The 23,885-nt window shown below is 42.8% G+C and overlaps 1 protein-coding gene across 2 annotated transcripts in view; it reads right to left on the bottom strand.

Annotated features, from left to right (window-relative positions):
- Positions 1-211: 211 nt before the first annotated feature.
- Positions 212-23,885, bottom strand: part of prkcbb (protein kinase C, beta b) — a 94,925-nt gene continuing 71,251 nt past the window's right edge. The window contains exons 16-17 of one of the 2 annotated variants that reach the window (XM_041956152.1): positions 19,217-19,357; positions 212-4,108 (exon numbers count right to left, since the gene is read on the bottom strand). In XM_041956152.1, the coding sequence (XP_041812086.1) occupies positions 3,953-4,108; positions 19,217-19,357 (297 nt within the window). In that variant the 3' untranslated portion in view covers positions 212-3,952. Of the gene's footprint in view, positions 4,109-11,939; positions 15,450-19,216; positions 19,358-23,885 lie in introns of those variants that run through there. The other variant, XM_041956151.1, reaches the window with a different exon arrangement.

The raw sequence follows: 23,885 nt of genomic DNA, 5'->3' as shown, positions 1-23,885 counted from the left end.
CATTTCTTATGTTTAATGGTACAACAAATCACTTGTTTGAAACTAGATACAGTTAACAAGACTGTACGAATGACTTTACAAAAAAAAAGGCAATACAGTAGTGCAGTATTCTAAAGCTGTAGAAGCAACTGAGCGAGACAAAATTTGATCTTTCAACATGATTTATTATTCTACAATCAAAAACAACACAATACACATTTTAGAATTAGTAAACTATCTCACAAAACACATTTCTTCTCTTCATGAGCAGTATCTTTGTTGTCTGCATGTAAAAACTGTAAATTATCTTCAGGTTATTGTTAAACTACTTGTTTAGCATGAAAGCTCGGCTGAAATTAAAGCAGCATTAAAGCAAGTTCAAGAAACAAGCATCAGATTTCAAGTTTAATGTCAGGTAGCCAGCCTCAGCAAGGCTAGGGATTGCAAGAGAAAAATGGTGAAATGTAAACGGAGGCAATATGGGACAAATCAGCCAGAATGAGAAGAGAATGACAAAGAAAGGGTAAGAGACAAGAGGATGCATCAGAATAAAAACAAGCAGGAGGGAAATGGATCTTAAAGAGAAGAGATGAAAATGGTAGAGAGGGTGAGCGAACAAAAAGAAAGCCTATAGAGAGGGGTAAAGGTCAAGAGAAAGGGAAATGAGGTAGGAAAAAAGACAATGAGGAAGAAAGAGAGGAGAGGAGGATCGGGAAAGGTCAGAGGAAAAAATAAAATGACAGATAGAAAGGAGGCACGATCAAAGAAAAGGTCGGAAAGAAAGAAAGGAGCGAAGGAAGGAGGACGCTATTTAAAGAGTTGGTACAATTTTAGGCCAATACTGTTCCCCCCTGCATAATCTATAAATCTGTATGAGTGGGTGCAAGGAACAGGTGTTTTTCATGTAAAATATCATTATATTTCAGTTCTCAGATATTTTTCGGCATGTTTTCTATTGCAACTCATATATATATTATGTTACCCCTAAACACATATACTTTTCTGTGTATAAATGGAATTATGGAAATGGAAGACTTTACCCCTATAGACTTGTAAAATATTTATATATGTACAAATGAAGCATGGCCCTTGTATAATATTTCATAACAATGACATGAAACATAGTTTTACCATAAATTAAGCAACATAAAGCCTATTAATGTCTAATAAAGTAGTTATCACACACCAGTCTATCAATCAAGACTTAATATAGGATAAATCCATATCATATGGAACAAGATATGAAAGAGAAAGAGAGAGATCAACACATGCATGCATAGTATAATTTTTAACACCAAACATAACCATAACGAGTAACTGGCTGATGATGTTATCGGCTCTCGAAACACTGACGGGGGAGCTTCACGAGGGGGAAAAAAACGTGTTCCTACGTGTGTTGCTGTAGATGTGCGGCAGCTCATCGTTTTATGTTAGCTCTCTCCAGTCGGTGCTGTTTGGACAGGCGCAGATAGAGGCTGCGAGCTTACAAAAAAGGGAGAGTCCTTGTCAAGTGAAAGAAAGGCTTATATTAAATCATACAGTACTAAACGTGTTTAAATTACGTGCACGTACAGCTTCACACTCACACGTTCACACGGCCGCGCACACACAGGTAGACACAGCTGCCGAGTGCTATTGAACGCTTCAGGGTCTACGATTCAAAACAGCAGATGTTAAGAGTAGGCGTGATCAACACGAGGAGATATTTACACCCTTGACCTGAGCATAATACAGCTCTACGCTTGAGAAAGGCCGACACACAAATTAAACTTCATATTTTACACCATCGAAGTAAAGGAACAGGACTGCGGAGTCGAAACTTCCCCCGAAGGTGAGAGAGTTAGGGGAGGGATGCTGTGCGTATGTGTATGCTTATATACTGTATAGAAATATGTACAATTTATGTATATGTACTGTATATAGTATACATGAGGGTACTGTTTGTGCTGATTAAAGAAGGGAGAAACAATCTAGGCCTGTGTAATGGACCTACAGTATATGCCTTGTGTGCCTCCAGGAGCGAACATTTCACAGTCATTGTCCGCCTTGTTACGCTTCACCTAATAATTCCAACCCTCAGTCATGGATTGGACTGTATGGCTGTGTGTGTGTGTGTGTGTGTGTGTGTACAGTACGCAGAGCTAGTTGGCATTATAGCCAGTGTAATGTGGTTTGAAGCTTGAAGGCAGATTTGCTGAATTTGAGCTGAATTTGAAATAATTGGCTTTATCCAGTGAAGCCTTATAAAACACACAAACACACACGCGCACACACACACAGGGACGGACAACGCACTCATGCGAGCACACGCACGCATTCACACATGTATTTTAGCATATGGACATTTGCCAAAACATGCACATAAACACAGCACTACCACACACAAACGCAGATGGTTTGGGAGAACCAAAGTAAAGTAAATAATTGAGAAAAGCAGCATTGCTGTCGTTATTATTGCTGTTTGTGAAAACGCTCACTTGGGGGTTGTCAAAGCAGCTCCTCATTCACTGTGCGTGCATCTGTATGTGTGTGTGTGTGTGTGTGAGTGTGCATGCTCCACTGGTGACTGCCGCATTGCCAACCCTGTGACACCACGTCATACTAGGCTCCCAGTGAGGCCTTGTCAGAAGAACGGATTAGAGCCAGAACACAAAAAAATAAATAAAAGGAGACAACAGGGGTATTTGGGGGAGGGGAAAGGAGAAGGCAAGAGCCAAAGGAGGAAAGAGAAGGAAGAGAAGGACAAAAAGGTTTGACAGGCTGTGAAGTTTGCTCATTAGGCATATTCCCCTGTGATGGCCTTGTGTGAGACGCTCAGTCTGAGTGTGTGTCAGCACTTCCACGGCGTGCAGGCTGGCTGAAACAGGCAACACTGGTCAAGACACACAAATCGAGCTGATACACAGCATGTTAAGATGGCTAAAGCCTGCACACTCAGGCCTCTGGTTACATGGCTGCAGAAGATACTGTGGATGCAGATTTGGATGCACTTTGTTCATTCTAGTTTTTTTTTAAACTCCTAAACAGTTTTACAAAGTGATGAGAGTAACAAGATTAAAAAACTTCTAACGTCATGACAATTTGGTCCTCTCGTGATCTAAAAACATTTTCTAATCTAGAAGCAGCCACGTTTCCTGTTTGTTTTTGGTCCCGTTTATCCTCGTTGAAGCCATGTTGGGAAAAGTATTCATTAAATTAGGACTAGAATGACTGTGCCATGTTAAAAAATGACTCACACATAAAGACAATGCTTGTTTTAACTGCACAGGGCGAATCACGCCAGGGACTGAGGCTGCTGCTCGTACCCATTCTTTCTTGTTCAACACGGGTTTATGTCATGTCACATCTCAGTGATTAGTTACTCTCCTTACATGGTTTGGTACGAGATGTCACAACTGATGCAGTTAAACTTGCGGAACAACACTAGAGAACGTATGACAACGCTTCAATTAAGGAAACTGAAAATAGGTTTGCTGTAGCGTTTAAGCAGATTTACGTCATAAACACAGAAGCAAACCAATTTCTACTGTTATTATAATCGTGGCATAAAAATTAAGTGCAGGGAGCACATGTTCAGTGCAAACAAGACCGGGGTGGTGCGGTGTGTATGGCTGACCATATCTTTTTAGTGCATTGTGTATATAATTGGTCAATTGTAGTCTTTGGGGATTGATATTTTCCCATAAATTTAGCATGCCACGCGTGATTTTGTCCTGTACAAAAAGCACATTTTGACACCCAGGGTGTTTTTGATGCAATACTTCAAAATCTTTGGTATCCAGTCTATTGTGCAAATTTGGTGTTGTGATACCTTTCGTATGCTGAAGTATTGGACAAACCCCAGTGTGGCCTAAAATAACGCAGACATTTACAGAACAAACGCAGAAAAATTAGACTTTTACTGCCAGTCTTCCTTCCTATCTGCTCTGAAACCTCGCTTTTCTGCCAGTCCATCGGCGTCACTGAGTGCGTGCTAATTTGCAGGAGCCACATATTCAGGGTTGGTGTAGGAGAAGCCGAGGAACTCGTCCTGGTCCAGGTTCATGATGACGAGCTTGTCTGTCGGCGTCAGGTCCACCGGCATCTTGGTGAACTCCTTGTCGAAGTTACAGGTGTCCCGACGGTTCCTCTGCAGGTGGAGTTTATGAGATTATGAAGGAGAGAGGGCATGGTGGGAGCAGGAATTGAAGTGATGGAGGAGAGATAAAAATGATTGGAGGCGAATGGGATGGATTGGAAAGGAGAAGAGAAAGCATTACTGTTAGATAGCTTTTGGTACAATACCAACTGCATTATAGCGCAAATCATCTTCATTTTGACTGTGCCCTCATTCAACAAGTGCATGTTTTTCAGTTCATAAATCTCAGCAAATTTGTAATAAACATAAATTAATAAAAAGGGAACCTGCAGTCATTATTTCCTTTGATGAACAGGCAACCATTGTACACATTTTTTCATCTGTACCTCACAGCATTGTTGTTGTTGTTGATGCAAGCGTTTCTTAAAATGAATACCACCACCTCCTCGTGGCAATGCTGTCTGCACCATCTGACAGTGCAGGAAGCTGTGTGCTGTCACTATTACCCAGCACATTGTGCATATACTGTAACGTAAAGCACATAGAGTGAATTTGAAGTGCTGTCCTAGATTCAGAAGACTTTTATGTGACTTCCATTTATTCCTCCCAAGCGAGGTCTCACCTGCCAATGTCTACTTCTTTTAAAACATTATCTCTATAAAGCCAGGACTGTGGGTCATAGACATCAGGATATTTTTACTGCTCTACAGTGAGCCCTCCTCTTGTCCACTGTGACAGGTACAAGACACAGAACACCTGACAGGAGAAGATGTTGGAACAGTAGCCTGGATGTGCTAAGCAATGGAGTGAATCTCCAAAAATGCTGCTTTTCTGGAGTTTCAGCAGTGGAAAATAGGACAGCGGTGTATCCTGTCTGCCTGCTTTGCTGCTGCTGGTGTGTGGGTATATGTAGAGAACAACAGGAACACACACGGCACCCTCCTCTTGTCCCGTCTTTGCCGTGATAGTCCCTGCTGCTTATGCTATTTGTAGTCTGGTCTCAGGCTTGCTGTGATAATGATCTGCTAATGTTAAGATGCTACAAGTAGCACCTGTATGAATGATGGCAGATCAAAGGAAGATAAAAGATGGAGATAAAAAAGATGCATGGATATGATGAAACAGAAAGAGATCGGAGGAAATGCAAGGAAATGAGCAAAATACCAAGTGGTGGCAGGCAACAAGATGAGAAACAGATGCTAAGTGACATAAATCAAAAGGAAACAGGGAGAGACTGGAGTCCAGGCAACAGCAACTGCGACTCTGTGTAGGAGGTGAGGGAAATCTGTGTGTGTGTGTGCGTGGTAGTGGAGGGGCTTCTCTGGGGCAGGGCATTGTGAACGCACCGCTCGGCTCAGTTGGCATACGCATAGAGGAGAGAAAAGCGGGGTGTTAAAGATGGAAAAGTGTACGTTAGGGAGAGGGGGAGGGGCAAGTTAGACGTGGTAAAGAGAGAGCGGCTGCCGTTTGATTCAATGACGCTGACACACTCACACGGCTGGGGATTTAATTCTTATTGGGGCTGCCCATCCTATATGCACCCACGATGCTGCGAGGCTCTGTGTATAAGAGCAATAGGGGGTATGCCATATATGGCCTGCAGGTGTGAGATTGTGTGTGTGCTGTCATGTGATGTTCCTTAAACTCAGGAGGATTGGTTAGGGGCATCCATGCAGTATATTCATGTCCAGGGAACACACACACACACACACACACACACACACACACACACACACACACACACACACACACACACATACTTTATCCATCAGTCCATCAGAGCTAGCACATACTGATTTGTGATGCCTGTCAGTAAACTCCCCATTGTGGCTTTCATTATACTCAGCATGAGTCAGAAGAGCTGATCTGTTTACTAAGATGCATCAAAAGCAAGTACTCTATGTAAAAAAGAGTATTACATTTAAAAAAAAGTATAGGAAAAAAGTAATTATCTTGCTCTGCCCTGCTTAGCTGACATTTTTTTTGTCTTTGGGCTCTATTTCTAGACCTCTCCAGCACATAGCTCACAAACAAACACCTGTGTGGCCAGGCCTTTAAAGCCCACAAGGCCTTTATGCCACATTCATAGTGGGATTATTGTAATTATGAGTTTCCAACATTTTGATAGCATTGAAAATTCAAGTCATACTTAGAATTGGGAAAAGTGGGACTTCTGTGAAAGTCTCTGACTTCTCTGAAAGCGACAGTACATCCAACTTGTCTGAAAACCAAGCAGCCAAAGTCAGTCATTCGGTGTAGTTAAACACACATTTAATGGATATAGTGTTATATTGTTAAGGCATGCTATTTTAACTCTCACACAGCAAACTCTGGAATCACACAACTGTCTCGAGGTGTCTGATGACGCGGACGCTCGTGAGTTGTGAGGATGGGAATCTTTCCTCTCTCTCCCTTCTCTCCTCCATACAGCACGAACGCATCCTTTATCTATCCCTACATCATGAAATGCTATTGATTTAAACGGAGATTTAGATCTTTTTAACGTTTAAACAAAAGCAAAGAAAAAAACACTAAAAATCAGACCTTAACCCCTTGACGCCTGAATTTATCTAGAATTATATAAAAAAGTTCTTTGTGTTTGTGCTTTCAAATTGATCCTAAATTAAAAGGAGTTTGTTAATTTTTCTGTAGCACATAGAATAGATATAAATTTAGGTATGATGCAAATTAGCGACAACAGGCGCTAATGCTTGCATTTAAGCATTAACGCCTGTTGTCGCTAATTTGCATAAAAATGCTTTTTTTTTCAAAATTCATACGTGCATCATAAAAGCCACAAAATTGGCTTACAACCATTACATTGTAACAACAACGCAACAAATGTAGTTTTCACTTTGAACTTTCAAACGAGAAACCAGTGCTTGCAAAAGGTTCCTAGGTGTGTATTGAATATGCACAAACCGGCATTAGAGGAATGCAAGCGCGATTCGGCTGCAATGTGGATTAAAGCGGTATGATGCGAATTCGTGAGAATCTGCGTTAAGGGGTTAAAGGCTTAAATTTGGAGTGCAAACAATCAGCACTTTTAGCACTTGTTTATCTCTTCGTTGCTTTGAAGGACTGTGTCTGAGCTGCAGCACGATAAGGTGCTCTTCTGCATTTCCTCTCCTTTTTTTTGTTTTAACTTTTTATTCCTGAGAGCACATTCAGAGCTGTGCTCGCCTCTTAGAGAAGGATGCAAAGTAGATTCTCTGGGATGAATGACTGTGAGCAGATGAAGCCTTCAAAATAGAAGTCAGTGAAAAAAAAAAAAACATATACTCACCATGTAGGCCAATACTGGTATTATTTTACTCATTAATAAGAATTTATATTCTGTACTTGGTTTGATGGTCCGTCCACCATGGCTATGACCCAGATAGATAGATACATAGATAGATTCACAGGTGATATGAAATCATGAGGTAAAGTGGTTTAAAGACAGCAGCAGAGGGGGAGAGAAGGAAGAGCTGGCCACATAAATATTCACATCAGTAAGCAAGCAGCTGCCACAGAGAAAACCACACAAGGGACGATCTCAGAAAATCCACAACCAACCATAAGTACATCCAAATACATCCACAAAGTCAAGAGTCTGAGCATCTAACACCATGTACGTTTGAACAACACACAAGTAGACAGTCCAAGTCACAGCACGAGGAAGAGGAAGGGAAGAGGTGGGGAGAGACAGAGACAGCCAGCAATAAAGAAGAGGGAAATTTAGCCAAGGAGACGCTGATTATTATGTCGGTCCAACACAAGCCCGCAGCAGCGCCTGTGTCTGCTGTTCGAGAGTGAGGCAGGGGAGGGCGGGGTCAGAAACAACAGCGAGAGAGACAGAGAGGGACAGGAGAGCTTTCGAGATCACAGCAACCACAAACCAACGTTGCGTCTCCTACCTTCATCTGACAGCTCTCCCGTCGCCTGAGAGGAGCTCCCTCCATCCACAGGGACACACCTGGCCCAGATCCACCTCACGTTCCTGGGCATGATCTCCACTAGAGCGCCTCGTATCAAGAGAGGCACTGATTCAACACTCATATTGACGTGGGTGTGATTTCCTTCCCAAATAATATATCAGGGATGTAGTTTTGGTAACCTTGTGCAGCCAAACAGTTTTATTTTGAACTGTAGTGGAGATCCCAAAGATACCAAAAATGTCATGTTGTAGAGATCTGTGTAAAATGATGCACAAGATGTAAAGACTGTTTTCAGCTGATGGAGGTGGTGCAGCCTTAAAAAACATGGAGTCTTGGGTTTAAATATTTCCCTCAGTGCAAACGTATAGCCTCGAGGAGACGGAACAAGCTGACATGATAAACATGACAGAAGAGAACAGAGTTTAAAGTACGAGCATTTTTTAAAGACTGGACCCTCACACAGGTGCTTTCGATGTGGTCATAAGACTTGTGCTCCCTCCCCTGAGCAGCGATCATCCAATCAAAGCTTAGCAACCGCAACTACGCACGGCAGGCCCGTCGATTTAGATTTCTCCACATGTTGAGGCGAGGTGCACGGAGGATTTGTTAAGAGCGGTTCTAAGAGCTGAAGGGGCTGGAGACTGTGAAATCAGGAGGCTAACAGCTTAATAAGGTACTTATAGATGATGAAATCTGCTAATGTCGCCATTTCAACTGACAATATCAACAGTAGCCACTAGAAATGAGAAACCTGCTCTTATTTTCTATCGTCTAAAGTCAAGGACCCATTGTTTCAAAAATTACAAACACATTTGAGTAGCAGATATGCTGCTCTTATCAGTGTGAACTGCAGATGTGTCGTGTAAGGAAGTATGTTTGACCGCCACAGCATCAGTAATTAAGGGGATGGGGCTTGGTCAGTTGAAATCAGCTGTGTGGTTTTACCATGAGTGTGCAGTGCATGCAAACTTTGCTGTATTGCAAATTTTGATCGAATTTTGAGTAAGTCAGCAAAAGAATCAATACACTGTTAAACTAAATGTCACTCAATTTAGGAGTTAGAGTGTGGACAGTTCATCTGACTGGAAATATAAATACACACGCACACACACACGGATGTTTATGTTTCCAAAACCAATCCACTGTGTACACTGCCATAGACTGTGCACGCAGTTATTTACCAAAGATACACATATAAACACACACACAGCTGCCAGCCATGTAGGCCAGCTCATAATGTGTTCCATCTCAACACGCTTCGATTGCAGTCAGTGCTGTGAGGCAGAGAGACAGAGATATGTGGGGAAAAGAGAGAGAGGAAGAGATGCAGCAAAGGACAGGGAGAGAGATAAATATCAGTGGCCCTTGGTATAGATGTATAGATAGAAAGCTTAGAATATACAGCACCATCAGGGTAATTGTTTTTCAAGTCGCCGTGTTCCAGAGGCAGTGGTTTTAATAGAGAAACACCTCCCCTCCCTCTTCTGCCTTCCTGCCTCCCTCCCCTCCACCTCCCTCCCTCCCCTCTCTCACCCCATCTCTTTTCAGCAACGAGAGGATTAGCGGGAGACGAGCCGATGTCAGCTGAGGATGCGGGGAGAGTGGGAGGGACAGAGGAGAGGGGAGGTGAAGAGGAGAGGAGGGTGAATGAAAGGCGGTATCGAACGCTGACCTGTTTCGGGCTGATAAGCGGAGGCTGCTTTGTGCCGAAGCCACTGGCTTTAATTTGGGGGCCGCAACATTTGGAATTAATTATCACACACACTCCAGCACTGCTGCGGCTTACTGTGTACATGGCTATTACATCCACTCCAATACAAACTTTATACAGCTTATGTGCTGGAACTCACTGTTAGGCCTACACAGGAGTTTGTACTGCTGTTGTGATAAATTTGCATAAAATACAGCTGCACACCAGTGTTAGCGTGCGGGTATACAAAGAGGGATACGGGGTATGCCTTTGATGAAGAATTGCTCAGGTTATGGGCAACAAAACAACAGGAAGATGTTCTTTTTCAACACCAAAACATAAAGTAATGCAAAATATAGCAGCTGCCGTACAAGTTCAAGCTGAACGCAGTAACCAGGGGAATGTGCTACACTGAAAATCATTCTTTCCGTATCTAAGGTGGAGGTGAAAGGGACGCTTGATCCATTTGCATTTATTTATGTGTTATCTGAGAGAACTGTATACGAGGCAGAAGGTTCTTTAAGCTTGCCTGCTAATCAGCTGGCTAATTTGCTAGCATTTTTTGTAAGCGTGACAACCTCGTCAACAGGAACAGTTACTGCTGAATAAAGTGAACATGGATCTAAAACAATGTGCCGACAAGACAATTTTTTAGTTTCCATAAAGACTGGAAATGGGGAACGGGCTAGCTTAGCTCTGTAGGAAGTTACTGCGCCCGACCAGGACCAAAACATTCTCACTCAGTTCATCACATGACACCTGATCAGGTCGCCGTGGCGCCAGTTTTGAAGTCACTGGGCGCGTTTCTTACGTACATTAACTTCCGTACGTTACTGGGTGTACAGAAGCAGGCTAGCTGTTTCCACTTGTTTCCAGCCTTCATGCTAATTTAAGATAGCTTTAACCTGGCTTTGGCTTCATATTCAGCAGACAGATACAAGAGCGGTATCGATCTTCTCAGCCAACGCTCAGCAAGCAATTGAAGCACCACATTTTCCTTAATACTACTCGTGCATGTTACATAGCTGAGGCGACGACTCATGAAACAACCTGGAGAAAAACGTTTCTCTTGGTTATTGTTAATGAAAAGTGTGGGGTGTTGATCTGAAAATGACTTTAGACCTATTCCAGACGCCGTGCTGGAATAAAGATTTGATTCAGTTATAAACCTGTATTTATATAGTACGAAATCCGGTTTAGTGCCATCACATCTATGTAATGTATCTGAGCTTGTATATATCAGAGGTTTAACTGCTAGCACTGATATGCATTAGCATTGACAATTAGACATTGCATATTATGTGCTGTTTTATTAAACACGGAGCTCACGCTCAGGTCCGAACAAGCTTTTGGACATTTTTTTTTCGTGCATGTTTTTAGTGTAAGTTGAGTCTTTCCAGCCTGAGAATCCTAGTAATCATTCTGAATAACTCTATAATTTCTAATAACCACTTGAGACTCTTACGTCTCACGCCTCGACCCCCCCCCCCAAAAAAAATATAAAGAACTTAAAGGTCATCTCAACATGTTTGACTCACGTCATTAGACTTTAACCTCACCGGCACAGTCTTTCTCTTCCAGTCCATGGATTCTGAACCATGACCAGATCGATGATCACATGCCCACATTCACATTCCCAGTAGGTAATTGGTGTCGATGTTGTTTTCTATCACATTGTGCACGGCTCGGACGGCCGTGGTTCTGAACCGCTGCATCTAGCGTGTGCACAGACTTGTAAACATTGTACTGTACCAGGGACAGTAAATGGTGCAGGATATAGTAACCCCTATTAAAAGTAAATGTGCAGCTAGTAAGAGCAGCAGCTGTGGCTCGGCTACAGTGGATTGGGAGCAGCTTTAGAGGCGGTGTGAAGTGGTTGAGTGGCTCAGCAGGGCTGTGTGTATGTAGGCCGTGTTCTGCATGTTATTTCCTTGAAGTCATCAGACCTACGCTCCCCCATCAGGGAAAGGCTCTTATGATAAGTGGCAGCCATGAAATATGCACAGCCTGTCGTAGCCGCCTGCCTCGCTTCACAGAGCCTCGCTTCGCTTCCTCGTCCCCTCCCTTCCTCCTTCCCACTGTCCCTTCTCACTACCTCTTCGTCTCTCCTCCTCGCCTCCCTTCATTGTTGAATTCCTCCCATCTTTTCTCTCTCCCATTTGTCTGTCACCCACCGTCACTCTTTCTTCTCACCCCCTTTTCGTCACTTTTTGAAGAACATCAAAATGTACACAGTGTACCGTTGTATAGAGACAACAAACACCCCCTAACACATCTTTTAAATCCTTTATTGTAGGTATGCCTGTTTTTCCTGGAAAAAAAAAATTGGCACATGGAAAGCATTGTGAAAAGCATTTTTTTTTCTCCTTTAGATATATTTTCACATGTAGCGCACACAGCGGTAGCCTGGACCACAATTTTGAAGCACTGCTGACACAGAAAACGTGAATCACCCTAATATGCGAGATGTAGGCTATAGAAATCCTAACTAATAAAAAGGTAAAACAAAAGCATTTTTTCATGCAGAGTTCATTTTGATTCTCCTTCAGCAGGAAGGAATCATAGAAACAAAAACACAAATCCTGGAATAAGACTTCTCCTCTCGTCCTTTGCAATACTGACCACATGGTGTAGAACTACGTATATGGATATATCAACATTTGACACAGCTACTGTATATATATGTCTATGTATAAGTGTATTTAGCTATTTGTTGTTGTTATAATACAGAAGACACTGACTGTAATAAATACCGACAATGGAGGTACGACACAGATAATGGACACAGATTTAGCTTTACCTCGCCAAGTCATAGAAACACAACAGTTGCATTTACTTTCACACTCATAATCGTTGATGTGAAAGCTCTAAAGCTGCTATTCTGTGCTGAACTCTGCAGCAGATTAAAGGTTAAAGATAACAGACGGGACCAACTTTACTTTTAGCTATGACTTCCCCAAAATCAGTGATTTTTTTCTTTCTATCCATTAACCCAAACAAAATATCTTCATTTCACAGGTCTCAGTGCCACCAAAAAGCAACTACCACACGTTGCCTTGAAGTGCGTTACAGACGGCTGTGTGTGAAACCGTTTAGATCAGCGGTGAGGCAGCTAAACGGTGCGTGGCTTTCCGGTCTGAATTCTTGTTATTCCCAGTGGGATCAGGCCTTCGCTCCCTCAGCTTTCTGCTAACCCTTAGCCATCTGTCGCACTGGCCAGGAATAAGCAGAGCACAAACTGCTAGTGTCCTGCAAAAATGATATGGATGCCGTTTTCACCATGTTTCTGATGTTCCCATTCAGAGGACAGCAACACATATATGATACTGTAGCATCACTCCCGTTCACCCGCAGATGCTGTATAGGCAATTTCATGCCACTGCTACGATAAACAGCAGTGAAACTCGGTGTGTCAAAAACCTCCCCTCATGTCCCTCTGTGATGAAGAGGAGTGTGATATGAGGAAGCACTTCAGCCACTTCCACACAACATTAACTGCATGCAAATGTATTACGTGCGTCTTTCTCTCCAGTCGAGATAAACATGCCTGCTTCATAATAAGCTTCATATGTGAATTAATTACCGTCCTAACCTGAGCTTTCTGTGGGTCGGTTCACTACCAGTTCTCCTTTCTGTCAACAACATTATTGCTAGCTGGGGAAAACAAGAGACAAGACACACACACACACACACACACCTTCCTGCTTCAGAAGGCCTGGCTTTAACGTGTGTCCACATTTACTGCTGCTGTAGTTTGGATGGAAACTCTCATTGCACATGCAGATGGCTACTTGAAAAGCACCAGTCACAGTGAGTTTAGCCTCAAACCCTTTCTCCACTACTTTAGCCGAAAACTAGACCGTAAAAGTTGAGCTGCACGACATATTGTTCCACTTCTCTGTTTGCAATCCATTTTTCTACTGCAAACTTTTTGAGATAATCAGGTACTGTACTTAACCTGCATCTAAAAAGCAGGAAACTGGGCTCAATTTTAATTCCCAGGCCAAAGAACTTAACGTGGAAAACATCCTCCGGACTGAGGTCGTGGTTTCCAGGAACTATCCAGGTGCAATTTAAGACTACACTAGCTTATGTACAGCTTTCATTACGACAAATACGCACTAATTGTCTCAAGTATCACTTTTCTCTTCGTGACATTCACTGAAACTTCTTATTATTTGCAATTTTTTTTCAATTTCATGCATTCCGACAGGAATCCATCCGTTCTCTTTACTTCCAAAGTAAAGTAGAAGTAAGCTTGATATGAAAGGGGGGGTGCAAACAATCACCACACAAACAAATGCTAACACAAGGCCAGGCAAGGAGCTGGGCAGGTACGGACACACATACCAAAACGTAAATGTGCGTTTTCATACACAGTACTCGTTCGCACACGTATAAAACATCCATGTGCACACACACATGCGCTGTAAACAAACGCCCAGGTATCGGAATCATGCTTTTGTAAAACACAAAGAAACCAACTGCTAGTCTCTTTCATTGCTTAAATACTAGATAACAGAAAATCAGAATATAAGAAGTAGTATTATCTATCTAGCTATCTATCTATCTATCTAACTGACTCAAAGCCTACATACAGACTACATTTTCCAGCAGCATTTCACCATCATGATCCAAGTGCTGAACAGCAAAATAAGACACAGAAAATCTACTATTTGTGGTCACATCTGATTCTCCTCTGTCTCGTTGGGTAAAATCATACTTCCTGCCTTTTTTTTTTCATACATATATTGAAAACCAAGAAAAACAGCCACAATGGCAGCGATGGGTGCTGAGATAAGATGCTAAAACGCTGCTGGGAGACAAAGTCCGGGGCTTTTCTTGATATAGAAACTCATGCACAAGTATGTGAAGCATTCCAGTTTTAGCTAAGATAAGGATTAACATACAGACACCATCATTATCGTACACTGAATTAAAAGCACACCAGAATTACAGGCCGAACTCAGAATGCGCTGGCATAGCCGAGGAATGACTAAAAGAAAAGTTAAATCACATCGATTTCCACCATAACATGGACTGCTGAAGAGTTGTATGTGAAGTCGTGTATTTGCGTGTGCTGGGGGAATCAGGACTCGTCAATATTCTGTAGTTAGGTTGTAAATTTACTGCTTTACTCTCTCATCACTTTTATCCTTCAGTTTAAACGTTGGATTTTGTGAACTTTTAAGGGTCACAATCAATTTCTTGACTTGTGTCGAATTCTAATGATTCAGAAAAAGCTGAAGTCAATGGCTTGTGTCATGCTAATTAGTAAGATCACCTAGAATCAATGAAAAAAATGGGATTTGCTTAAATTCTGTCTAATGATATCAGTTTCTTAGTTTAAACAATTGTGCAAGGAAAATAACTGTATATGTGTTGTGTGTGTCTGGCATGTCTGTGTGTCAGTTTAAGTGATGACTTCTTGGTTCCTGTGACAGCCAAAATCATTTCCAGGATATTTAAAGTTGTGTGTGTGTGTGTGTGTGTGTGTGTGTGTGTGTGTGTGTGTGTGTTCCAGGGTACACAGGGTCGATACTGGGGAAAATGGCTGTGTATATATTTGCGTGTGTGATTCCATGTGTCCATGCATGAGCTGAAATCAAGCCTGCTCGGCGGCAGTGGTGGTAGCAGCAGTTCCTGGGAACTCTGGGTTGATAAAGGAGAATCCCTGGAACTCGTCCTGGTCCAGGTTCTGAATCACTTCCTCATCGGGAGGGGTCAGCACCGGCGGGTGGCGTGTGAAAAAACGGTCAAAGTTCTCGGCATCCCGTCCGCACTGTTGAGGAGGGCGGGGAGGGATGGAGTACAGGGGAGGGGGTGGATGGGGAAGGGGAGGAGTGGGGATGGAGAGGAACGGATGAATCGGGGCGGGGTGGGGGGGGGGGGAGAGGAAAACAAAAGAAGGGGAATGGCGGGTTGAACCAGGGTGTGAGATGACATCACTTGAACATGGTTTCAAATATCAGAATAAGGTGCCAGTATGTGGGGTGCGCTTGATTCACCTCTCCGTGTGCACAGGCAAAAAGGTAATTTGTCGTTACCTTCAACGTGATACGCTCTCAGGAGAGGATAAATCAAGCACGCCTCAGGTGTATGCTTTCCTTTTTCACATATTTGAAACATATTCAACTCCAACTTTAAACAGAACAAGGTCTCAAACGTCCTGCGGCAGTGCACTACGTTGGATTGGCGGCCGTGCAAAAGTGGTAACTTTTTGGTAACGAGCATTTCACTCAAAAAGCATCCCACCGTGGCTGTGAGTACATAGCCAAAAACAAGCTTCCCTTGGCATTTCATCTAGAGTTCTTGGTTCTGATACTTAGATTTAATTGGAATTTCTAAATTGTCGTACAGGAAAAGGCTCAAAGCCATGAGATGATTGTGGTGTAATTGTGGGTTAATTGTGGGTTAATCGTATGCTGCAGCTGTGGAGACCTGCTGAGGTATGATAAACCAAATCAGACAGCCAGCTAGTATGCAAAAGAACACTGGGAACATCTCTTTATTTGTTTAAGATATTCTGTATATGACGATTAAATGTCATCATATTGAAATCTACTGAAAATGTATGAGTTTAGCAGCAGAAGTCGATCAACTGTTCCAATCCAAACTCTCAGCTATCTTAAGTGCTCGCAAAGAAGTGACGAATTAAATCACCTCAAAGAGTACCGTGCAACTCAAATTACGTGGAATTTGTTTTCTCAAGAAGCAATTTGGGAAAAAAAAGAAGTCATTGTTCATTTCAGTCCACTTCATATCCTCGCTCTGACCACTGGGAACCCCAAAAAGAGCTTAGATACCCGCGAGAGGTGCGTCCATCTAAGTACATAAAACAAGTTATTAACTTGAAAACTATATTTTCCCGACAGTACGCCTCGCGGGGACTTTGGGCCGAGCTATTCCTTCTTTTTTTTTCTTTTTCTCCATCTCTATCACTGCACTGAGCTTTAATTAACACAACAAGGATTCAGTGTCCTCTGACAACATCACCCAGAGGAAAACTACAAACTCATTAAATCTCCGTAACTCGGAAAACCAAATGAAATTAAGCCAGACTGTTTATAGTTTGGGGAAATATGTGAAATGAGAAATACACCAGGGTCAAATAGTATTTACAGCTAAGTACTTTGGTTTGTTTTAACCTGTTTGGGGGACCAGATGGGAAGAATTTGCCATACAGGGAAATAACATACAGTAAGTGCCACAAAGTTTAGAAGCATCAGTTCAGTACACAACAACTTAGCCAAGAATTGTCAGCTGATGTGGTAAACATCTCAATAACATACTCAACTTCAAGGAAGGTTAGACACTTTCTAATACCAGGGATGCAACTGGGTTTAGTTTTGATGAAATGCCCCTTTAAAGGAAAAAAAATGCTTTTATTGCATCAGACTTGGGCCAAACTACAAGCCTTACAGATTCTAGGAGACAGGAAAGGGTGAGATGTTTCTATAAGAATTAAAAACGTTGGTTCTGATGTAGTTCTGCATGGATGCTGCTACGCTGTGAGGTTTCTGTGAACAGTAGTGCACTCCAGCACAGGTTTCATTTGAGACTGAGCCCCAGAGCATGCAAATAAACAGAACCAAACATGAGAAGTGTGTGAACACAGAGAGAAGGACAAATAAAAATGTGTAAGGACAGATGGGTTGATGCATGGCAGCAGGAAACAGTGTGGACAGATAGATGGATGGAGCCTTTAGGTGGATGGATGGAAAAAATGGATTGACGGCAGATTGTTTGATGGACAGACAGATGAACAATCATAAATTAAGATCGCTGATGGCTGGAAATGGAAGTCCAGGGTGATGGCATGAGCATTCTTCATATGTCTGATGAAGCAGTCGGTCAAACAGTCTGTTAGTTGATCAGGCAGTCAATCACACATTCAGAAGCTCATCTGGTCAGTCAGACTCGTCAAAGGCATTCACAGCGTGTGAAACCACAAGCAGACCATGATCACAAACTAACTTCTGACCAAAGTGAGGCTTCCACTGCAACCAGTGAGATGGATTCTGAAAGCGTCAAACATCCATCATAAACAATCACCTGTCCAAAAAACGCACCACGGCAGACCACTCTGAAGAAGCTCCGAGTCGCAAATGTTCAAGAGACCATCTTCAAAACAATACACACACAGCTCGAACAAATCTGATAGCATAGCGCCAAAATAGATCAAAGCACCACCCTCCGACGCTAAACTGAACCCTAAACTTTAATGCGGGATAAACGCGACTGTTCTTCAAAAACTCAGAACCGTAATTGTTCTCAGAAGGCAGAAGAAAGGCAGACGGAGAGAGATAGCAGGTGACGGCGCGGAGAGGTGAAAGACAAGAGATGTTAGGAGGACGAGATCAAACGGAGAGAAGAGAGGAGAGCAGATCAGACAACATATGTTAGCAGTCACAGCAGAGGACTCTGCAGAAACACACCTGAGTGTTAAACTACAGCCTGGCCCGAATGGTGAACCCTGACACCCTCTCACATGCAGCATATACACGAGCATGCATACACACTGCAGCATAACAGATCCAGCTTAGAACACACACACGCACGCACGCACACACACACACACGCACGCACACACACACACACACACACACACACACACACACACACACACACACACAAAACCCCAGTGGGCCACGACAGCTGCATAAAAAGCTCAACTCAGAAAAACTCTTTAGCAGCAGTCTGGCCTAAGGCTGTGTGAGCGTGTGCACATATTATGGTGTGTGTGTGTGTGTGTGTCTTAGTACGACATGACATCATTCTGAGTCTGGCTATGATCAAACTAATTTTGTCGTACAGGAAGAAAAAAAAACACAGCAGAGAAAACAGAGACACAGTTGTTTCAGGACACTGTGTGGACGTATTCCCTCGAGGTTCAGTCTAAACTCGATCTAACCCCGATGAAGACAGAAACTGTTTCGGCTCACGCAGAAGGCGACTGCACCGACTGATTTTATGTTTTAGCTCTGCAGCCGGAACCAATCAAATGGAGGCAAAATTCAATAATGGCTTCCAAAACCTAAAAATCATCACCACCAGTTGTTGCTCTCACCAGTGCATCTCTCTGTCATTGCCACCACATTCAGCGTCTTCCTCATCCGACCCACATCCACCACCGTTTTCACAATCACCGCCATGAACATTTCCGGCATCGTTGTCATCACCGCGCCTGCCCACACATTCACCACCATCGTCATCCTCATTTCCTGACTTACCTGTGTGCGTTGTCCCATACAGAGGAGGGGGGAGGAGACAGAAAACGTCACATTGGAAGTGAAAAGGTGAGTAAGAGAACAGAAACAGAACAGAGAGAGAGGTGTCGAAGGAGAATAGAGGACGTTAGATTGAACGTGTTCTGCGACCACAACCAGACGTCGTACTGAGCGGCCTCTTTACCAGGAGTTTCACCACAGACGGGAATTAAACTCCTGGTCTCCGCGGTGGTGGGAGGCTACTTCACCCCTTGTGCCACTCACGGGAACTGCATTTCCTGGTTTGGGGTCAAGTCGGGTTCAGTGGGGTCAGACTTACAGCTCTTGGTTTGAATGGCGGCTGCACCTCCTTGTTCTCCAGTTTCTCCCAGTCCATGTAGCGGAAGAAGCTGTGCTCCCTGATGTCTCGCTCCCCCTCCGGACCACAGCCCAGTCGCTTGGCTGGATGCTTCGTCATCAGCTGGACGGACAGAGAGAAGTAGGACAGTTACTGCATGGCCTTTCCTGTCTCATGGCATCCGTGCTTTGTCCCTTTTCACCTACTCTATATTCTCGTATCTGGTCTTCGTTGTGGATTACTGTCACCGTTTTTTTAAATACACTTCCATCACCTCCATTCGTTCACTGCCTCTTCCTTTTCAGTGTGACCTCCATCTTTCCTTCCTGATCAGGAAACTAACATTTATCCATCTATCTTCTCCAACAGTCTGAATAAGACCAAGAGTGTGTAGCCATGCTAGCAGCTCTGCGAGGCACGACGGTGCATTCAGCTAAATGGTTAAATCAGCATGCTAACATGGTCAAAACAACGAGGCGAACATGCTGAGGTTTTGCAGGTGCAAAGTTTCCATCATGGTAAGATTTGCTAGTTAGCACGAATCATGAAATACAGCTGAGGCTGAAGAAATTGTCATTTGGAGGTATTTAGTCATCAATCGAGGTACTGGATAAATTTGAATTTGATGATGATTGTCGTGCATGACAAGTTAAGGGATCACCAAAGTTATGCTGAGGCAAACATGAAAGCGTGCAACTAATTTAATGCTGATCAATTCAATAGCTGTTGAGACATGTCACTCTGAACCACAAAATGTGAGTCTTATGTTTGTATGTTTGCATCAAATTTCATGGCAATCCATCCAATAGCTGTGGGGGACTGACCAAACAACCGGATCAAAAATCAAAAGAACTTGTTATCTCCTTCATAGTCCCTTTACTGGAAGAAACATGTGAGCATCATCTGAGGAAGTATTTTCATGAGTCCCAGCCCCTGACCACATGCAAGCTTTGCTCCAAAAAAACAAAACAAAATCAGCACCAATAACTGACTAAGTTGCATTAATTATTAGCTTGCAATAATAGTTAGCTAACAGAAAGCATGCCAAATGCCTTTAACTATTACATTTCAGTGACATGTGGTGTCTTGACTTGTCACATTTACATAAAATAAGCTGCAGGTATTATCCAGAACTACAGGACAGGTTTGTGTCTGATCTACACTCAACAGTGTGCTGCTGCGATGCCCCAAATTTCCCCTCTGGCATCATTAAAGTTTCATCTCATTTATTCCTGTCTCTGTTCCTCAGTGTTTCTGTCTATGACTCCTTCCTTCAATCATCCCTGTGTATAAATAAACATCATATACTTCTGTTATTTTTTCCCTCCTTCCTTTTTAACCAGCTATCAATTCTATTATCTATCATCTTAGACGTGTCTCCCTGGGGACTAAACACAAGCCACCAAACCGCCGCCTGGAGATAAATGAATAACTGTTTTTGTTTTTTCCTCTTTTACCACAGCAGTTTTTCCACGGGCGTAATTAAGGACCGTTTACGACGTCTGTCCGCACAAAACCTTAAGAAGAGCATCGAGGCCGGTGACGTCCGTGTGAGTGTGTGTGTAGGTGGGGTGTGTCTCCCTCAGGAGCAGCAGTCATAACTCATTACATTAGAACTAAAATAACATTTTCCACGGGTCAGTCAACCTTGCACACACACACACACACAAACGCACACACTCGCTGCTCAGAGATAAGTGCATGGGCACACACTCGCTTACTCACACATACACACACATGCCTTAATTAACAGGCGTGCAAACAGTCAACAGTTAAGAATATTTTATATTTAAAAGCCATTGTTTGAAATATTTTCCACAGAATAAACGATAATCTCTCTCTGTCTCTGTGCATTCGTTCCTCCTCCTTTCTCCGCCTCTAACCTCTCCTCTTGCTGTGTACGTTGATGTCCTTCGTCATCACACATCTTGAAAGGTGCATGCACGGCGGTTTCAAGGCGACCCAGTGGGGCACCCTTAAAACCACACAGTGGATTTAGACCCCTTTAGCAACTATTTTACAACAGTCGAGCAACAAATAAGATGGCTTTTTTGGACAGACTACAGTTACAGCTGCTGCTTTGCTTTGGAGTGAATCTGCAGTTCCTCCTTCACTGTGGCTGTCTTCAGCGAGAGGGAACAGCACGTTCAATAGACCACAAAGCAGCCGGACTGAAACAGGTCACTTACTGCAAGAAATCATGGCATATGTGAAAACGGCATGGTTTACTTGTTCTGGTCACTCAGCTCGAACCGGCTGCATTTGCCATCTGGCAAAGCTGTGCTTACTTAGTACAGTTACAATCATGTTAGGCCTTTTTTACTTTCTGTGCTTGATTTCCATGCAGGATGGCAGCTGTCATTTTCAGAAATACCAAACAGGACATAAAAATGGTCTTATGCAATGTAGCTTGCACTAGGATAGGTGGAGTGGTGAAGCTGAGTGTAGATCAGGTGGTGCGTTGCGATTTTAGTCACATTTTGGCATTAAATTGCAATTGCATTTCCATTTGTGTAGACACCCTCTTATGCAAAGAGATATTTTTTTGCAGCCTAAGTTATTACCATTAATGTCATCTGATTGTAGAATGTCCGAGGCCGTTCCCTTTGAGTTAATTAAATACCTGCAGCCATTATTGAAGAGCAGGAACACTGTATTTCATTTCCAACTATAATGTTTCATCTCTCATCTCTAATTTGAGGGATGTGCTTCGTGTAGCTATGCAGGGCCAAACAGGACGTGCACCTGACAGGAGAAACTAACAGAATAAGTACACGCCTCTCTGTTTTACAGTGAATTCACATTATCACAGAAAAACTGATTTTGCACAAGCCTCCTCAATTATTGTGTGTGTGATATGTTGCAACGGCACTGTGTGAAAACTCAGCCTTGTTTCTTGAATTGCAGAATGCAATAGGGAATAGCACTGTAAGATGTGTGTGTGTGTGTGTGTGTGTGTGTGTGTGTGTCTTTTCATGTGTAAGGACACAGTTGTACAATTACTCTTTGCAGTAGAATCATGAGAATTTGATGTTATCATGTACCTAACACTACAGTACTATACAATAAACGGCAGCAGCTTAAGTGTGTGTGTGTTTGTGTGTGTGTGTGTGTGTATCTGTCTGTCCCATTGCTGGCTATGAAATATGAATGCTGGTCAGGGTGGAAGCAGGGGAGTGGAAATGTCTCTGATCACTCCCTTCTCTCTCTCTCTCTCTCTCTCACACACACACACACACACATACACACACACACACGCACAGACACACCCACAAGCCTGCCCATTGTATTAAGTTAGTACCTTGCAGTAGGCAGAAATTAAACTCTAAAGGAAATATGCACCTTAAAACAATAAAATATTAGCAGTTAAAGTGCAGCTGATACTAGAAAATGTTTTCATTGATCTAAAACATCGAGAAAAACAACCAGGACTCCAACGCAGCGGCATCATTTTACACCCACAATACGCCGGACAGCACACTAACTGTTAATACTAATCATAGGTTAGAAGTTCGTAGTATTACTTTTAAACTGCCACATGGAAAACTGTAATCTGATGTAAAGCAACTTTTCGAAATTCTGGTTTCAGTTTTAGAGATCATGTAGATCTTGAGGCCGAGAGACCAGTTCATCAATTTCGATGGATCTCTTGTGACACCTACTCTTAAGAAAGTGAATGCATTTCCAGCACTAAATTAGAACAGCTGCTGACGTGTTTTCAATGGACAACAGCTATCTGAGCTACAGTCATTATGTTCACAGACCGCACTGTGTTCACTGCAGAGCACTGCAAGATGAACTTTACATGATGATGATTTTTTTTTCTTTTTCAAAATGGAAATATCTTGTAGCATTTAAAGAGGAAAGCTTCACGTCGTCTTCACGAGCACACACGCACACGCGCGCATGCACACACACGCATTGAGTTAACCCAGGCAGTGCTGGCAGGGCGCAGTGGGAGCTGTGGGGGTGGACGGAGGCGAGCTTTCATGCTCCACTGAAGATCCACAGTTGTAGCACTACAACCCAGTAATCATCACTAATACATGTGTGTGTGTGTGCAATAAATGCGTGTATGTGTGTGTGTGTGTGTCTCAGTGAACATATATGACAATATGACTAAAGCCATGCTGGCGTAGACGTGTGTATCCTAATTCAAGCTTGCACTGTATGCTCATGTTAATATATATATGTGTGTATGGGTGTGTGGATCATAGATTTGAGCCTGGGCTGTTAATTGCAAGTTTTATTTTAAGGATGCAGCTCCAGAAACAATTAGTAGAGAGGTTTTCTTTCTTTCTCTCTTTGCTCTCCTCTTTTTTAAAGAAAAACAAACATGCTTACCTTGTTAATGAACGAAAATCTTTGTTTTTGTGTTTAAAAACTGACTAAATTATGTCAACATAACAGTGTTTTTATCACTAGAGAGATGACCCACTCTGTGCAAATGGCCTGAATGTATATCTAAATATTACATACATCCTCCAGTGGGTGAGTGTGTGTGTGTGTGTGTGTGTGTTTATGTGTGTGCGTGCGTGTGCAGTTTGTCGTCATGGTCAGTGAAGCGTAGAGTTAGAAAATGAGACGAAAAGGTGAAGGTTCAATAGAGAAGACTCACTCTGTATATAGCAGTAATCAGCTCACACACACA

This window comes from Chelmon rostratus, chromosome 17 (assembly GCF_017976325.1).
Source record: "Chelmon rostratus isolate fCheRos1 chromosome 17, fCheRos1.pri, whole genome shotgun sequence".
NCBI classification, from domain to species: Eukaryota; Metazoa; Chordata; class Actinopteri; order Chaetodontiformes; family Chaetodontidae; genus Chelmon; species Chelmon rostratus.
Note: the sequence above shows the minus strand (reverse complement) of the source record. Positions and strands in the feature narration are given on the sequence as shown.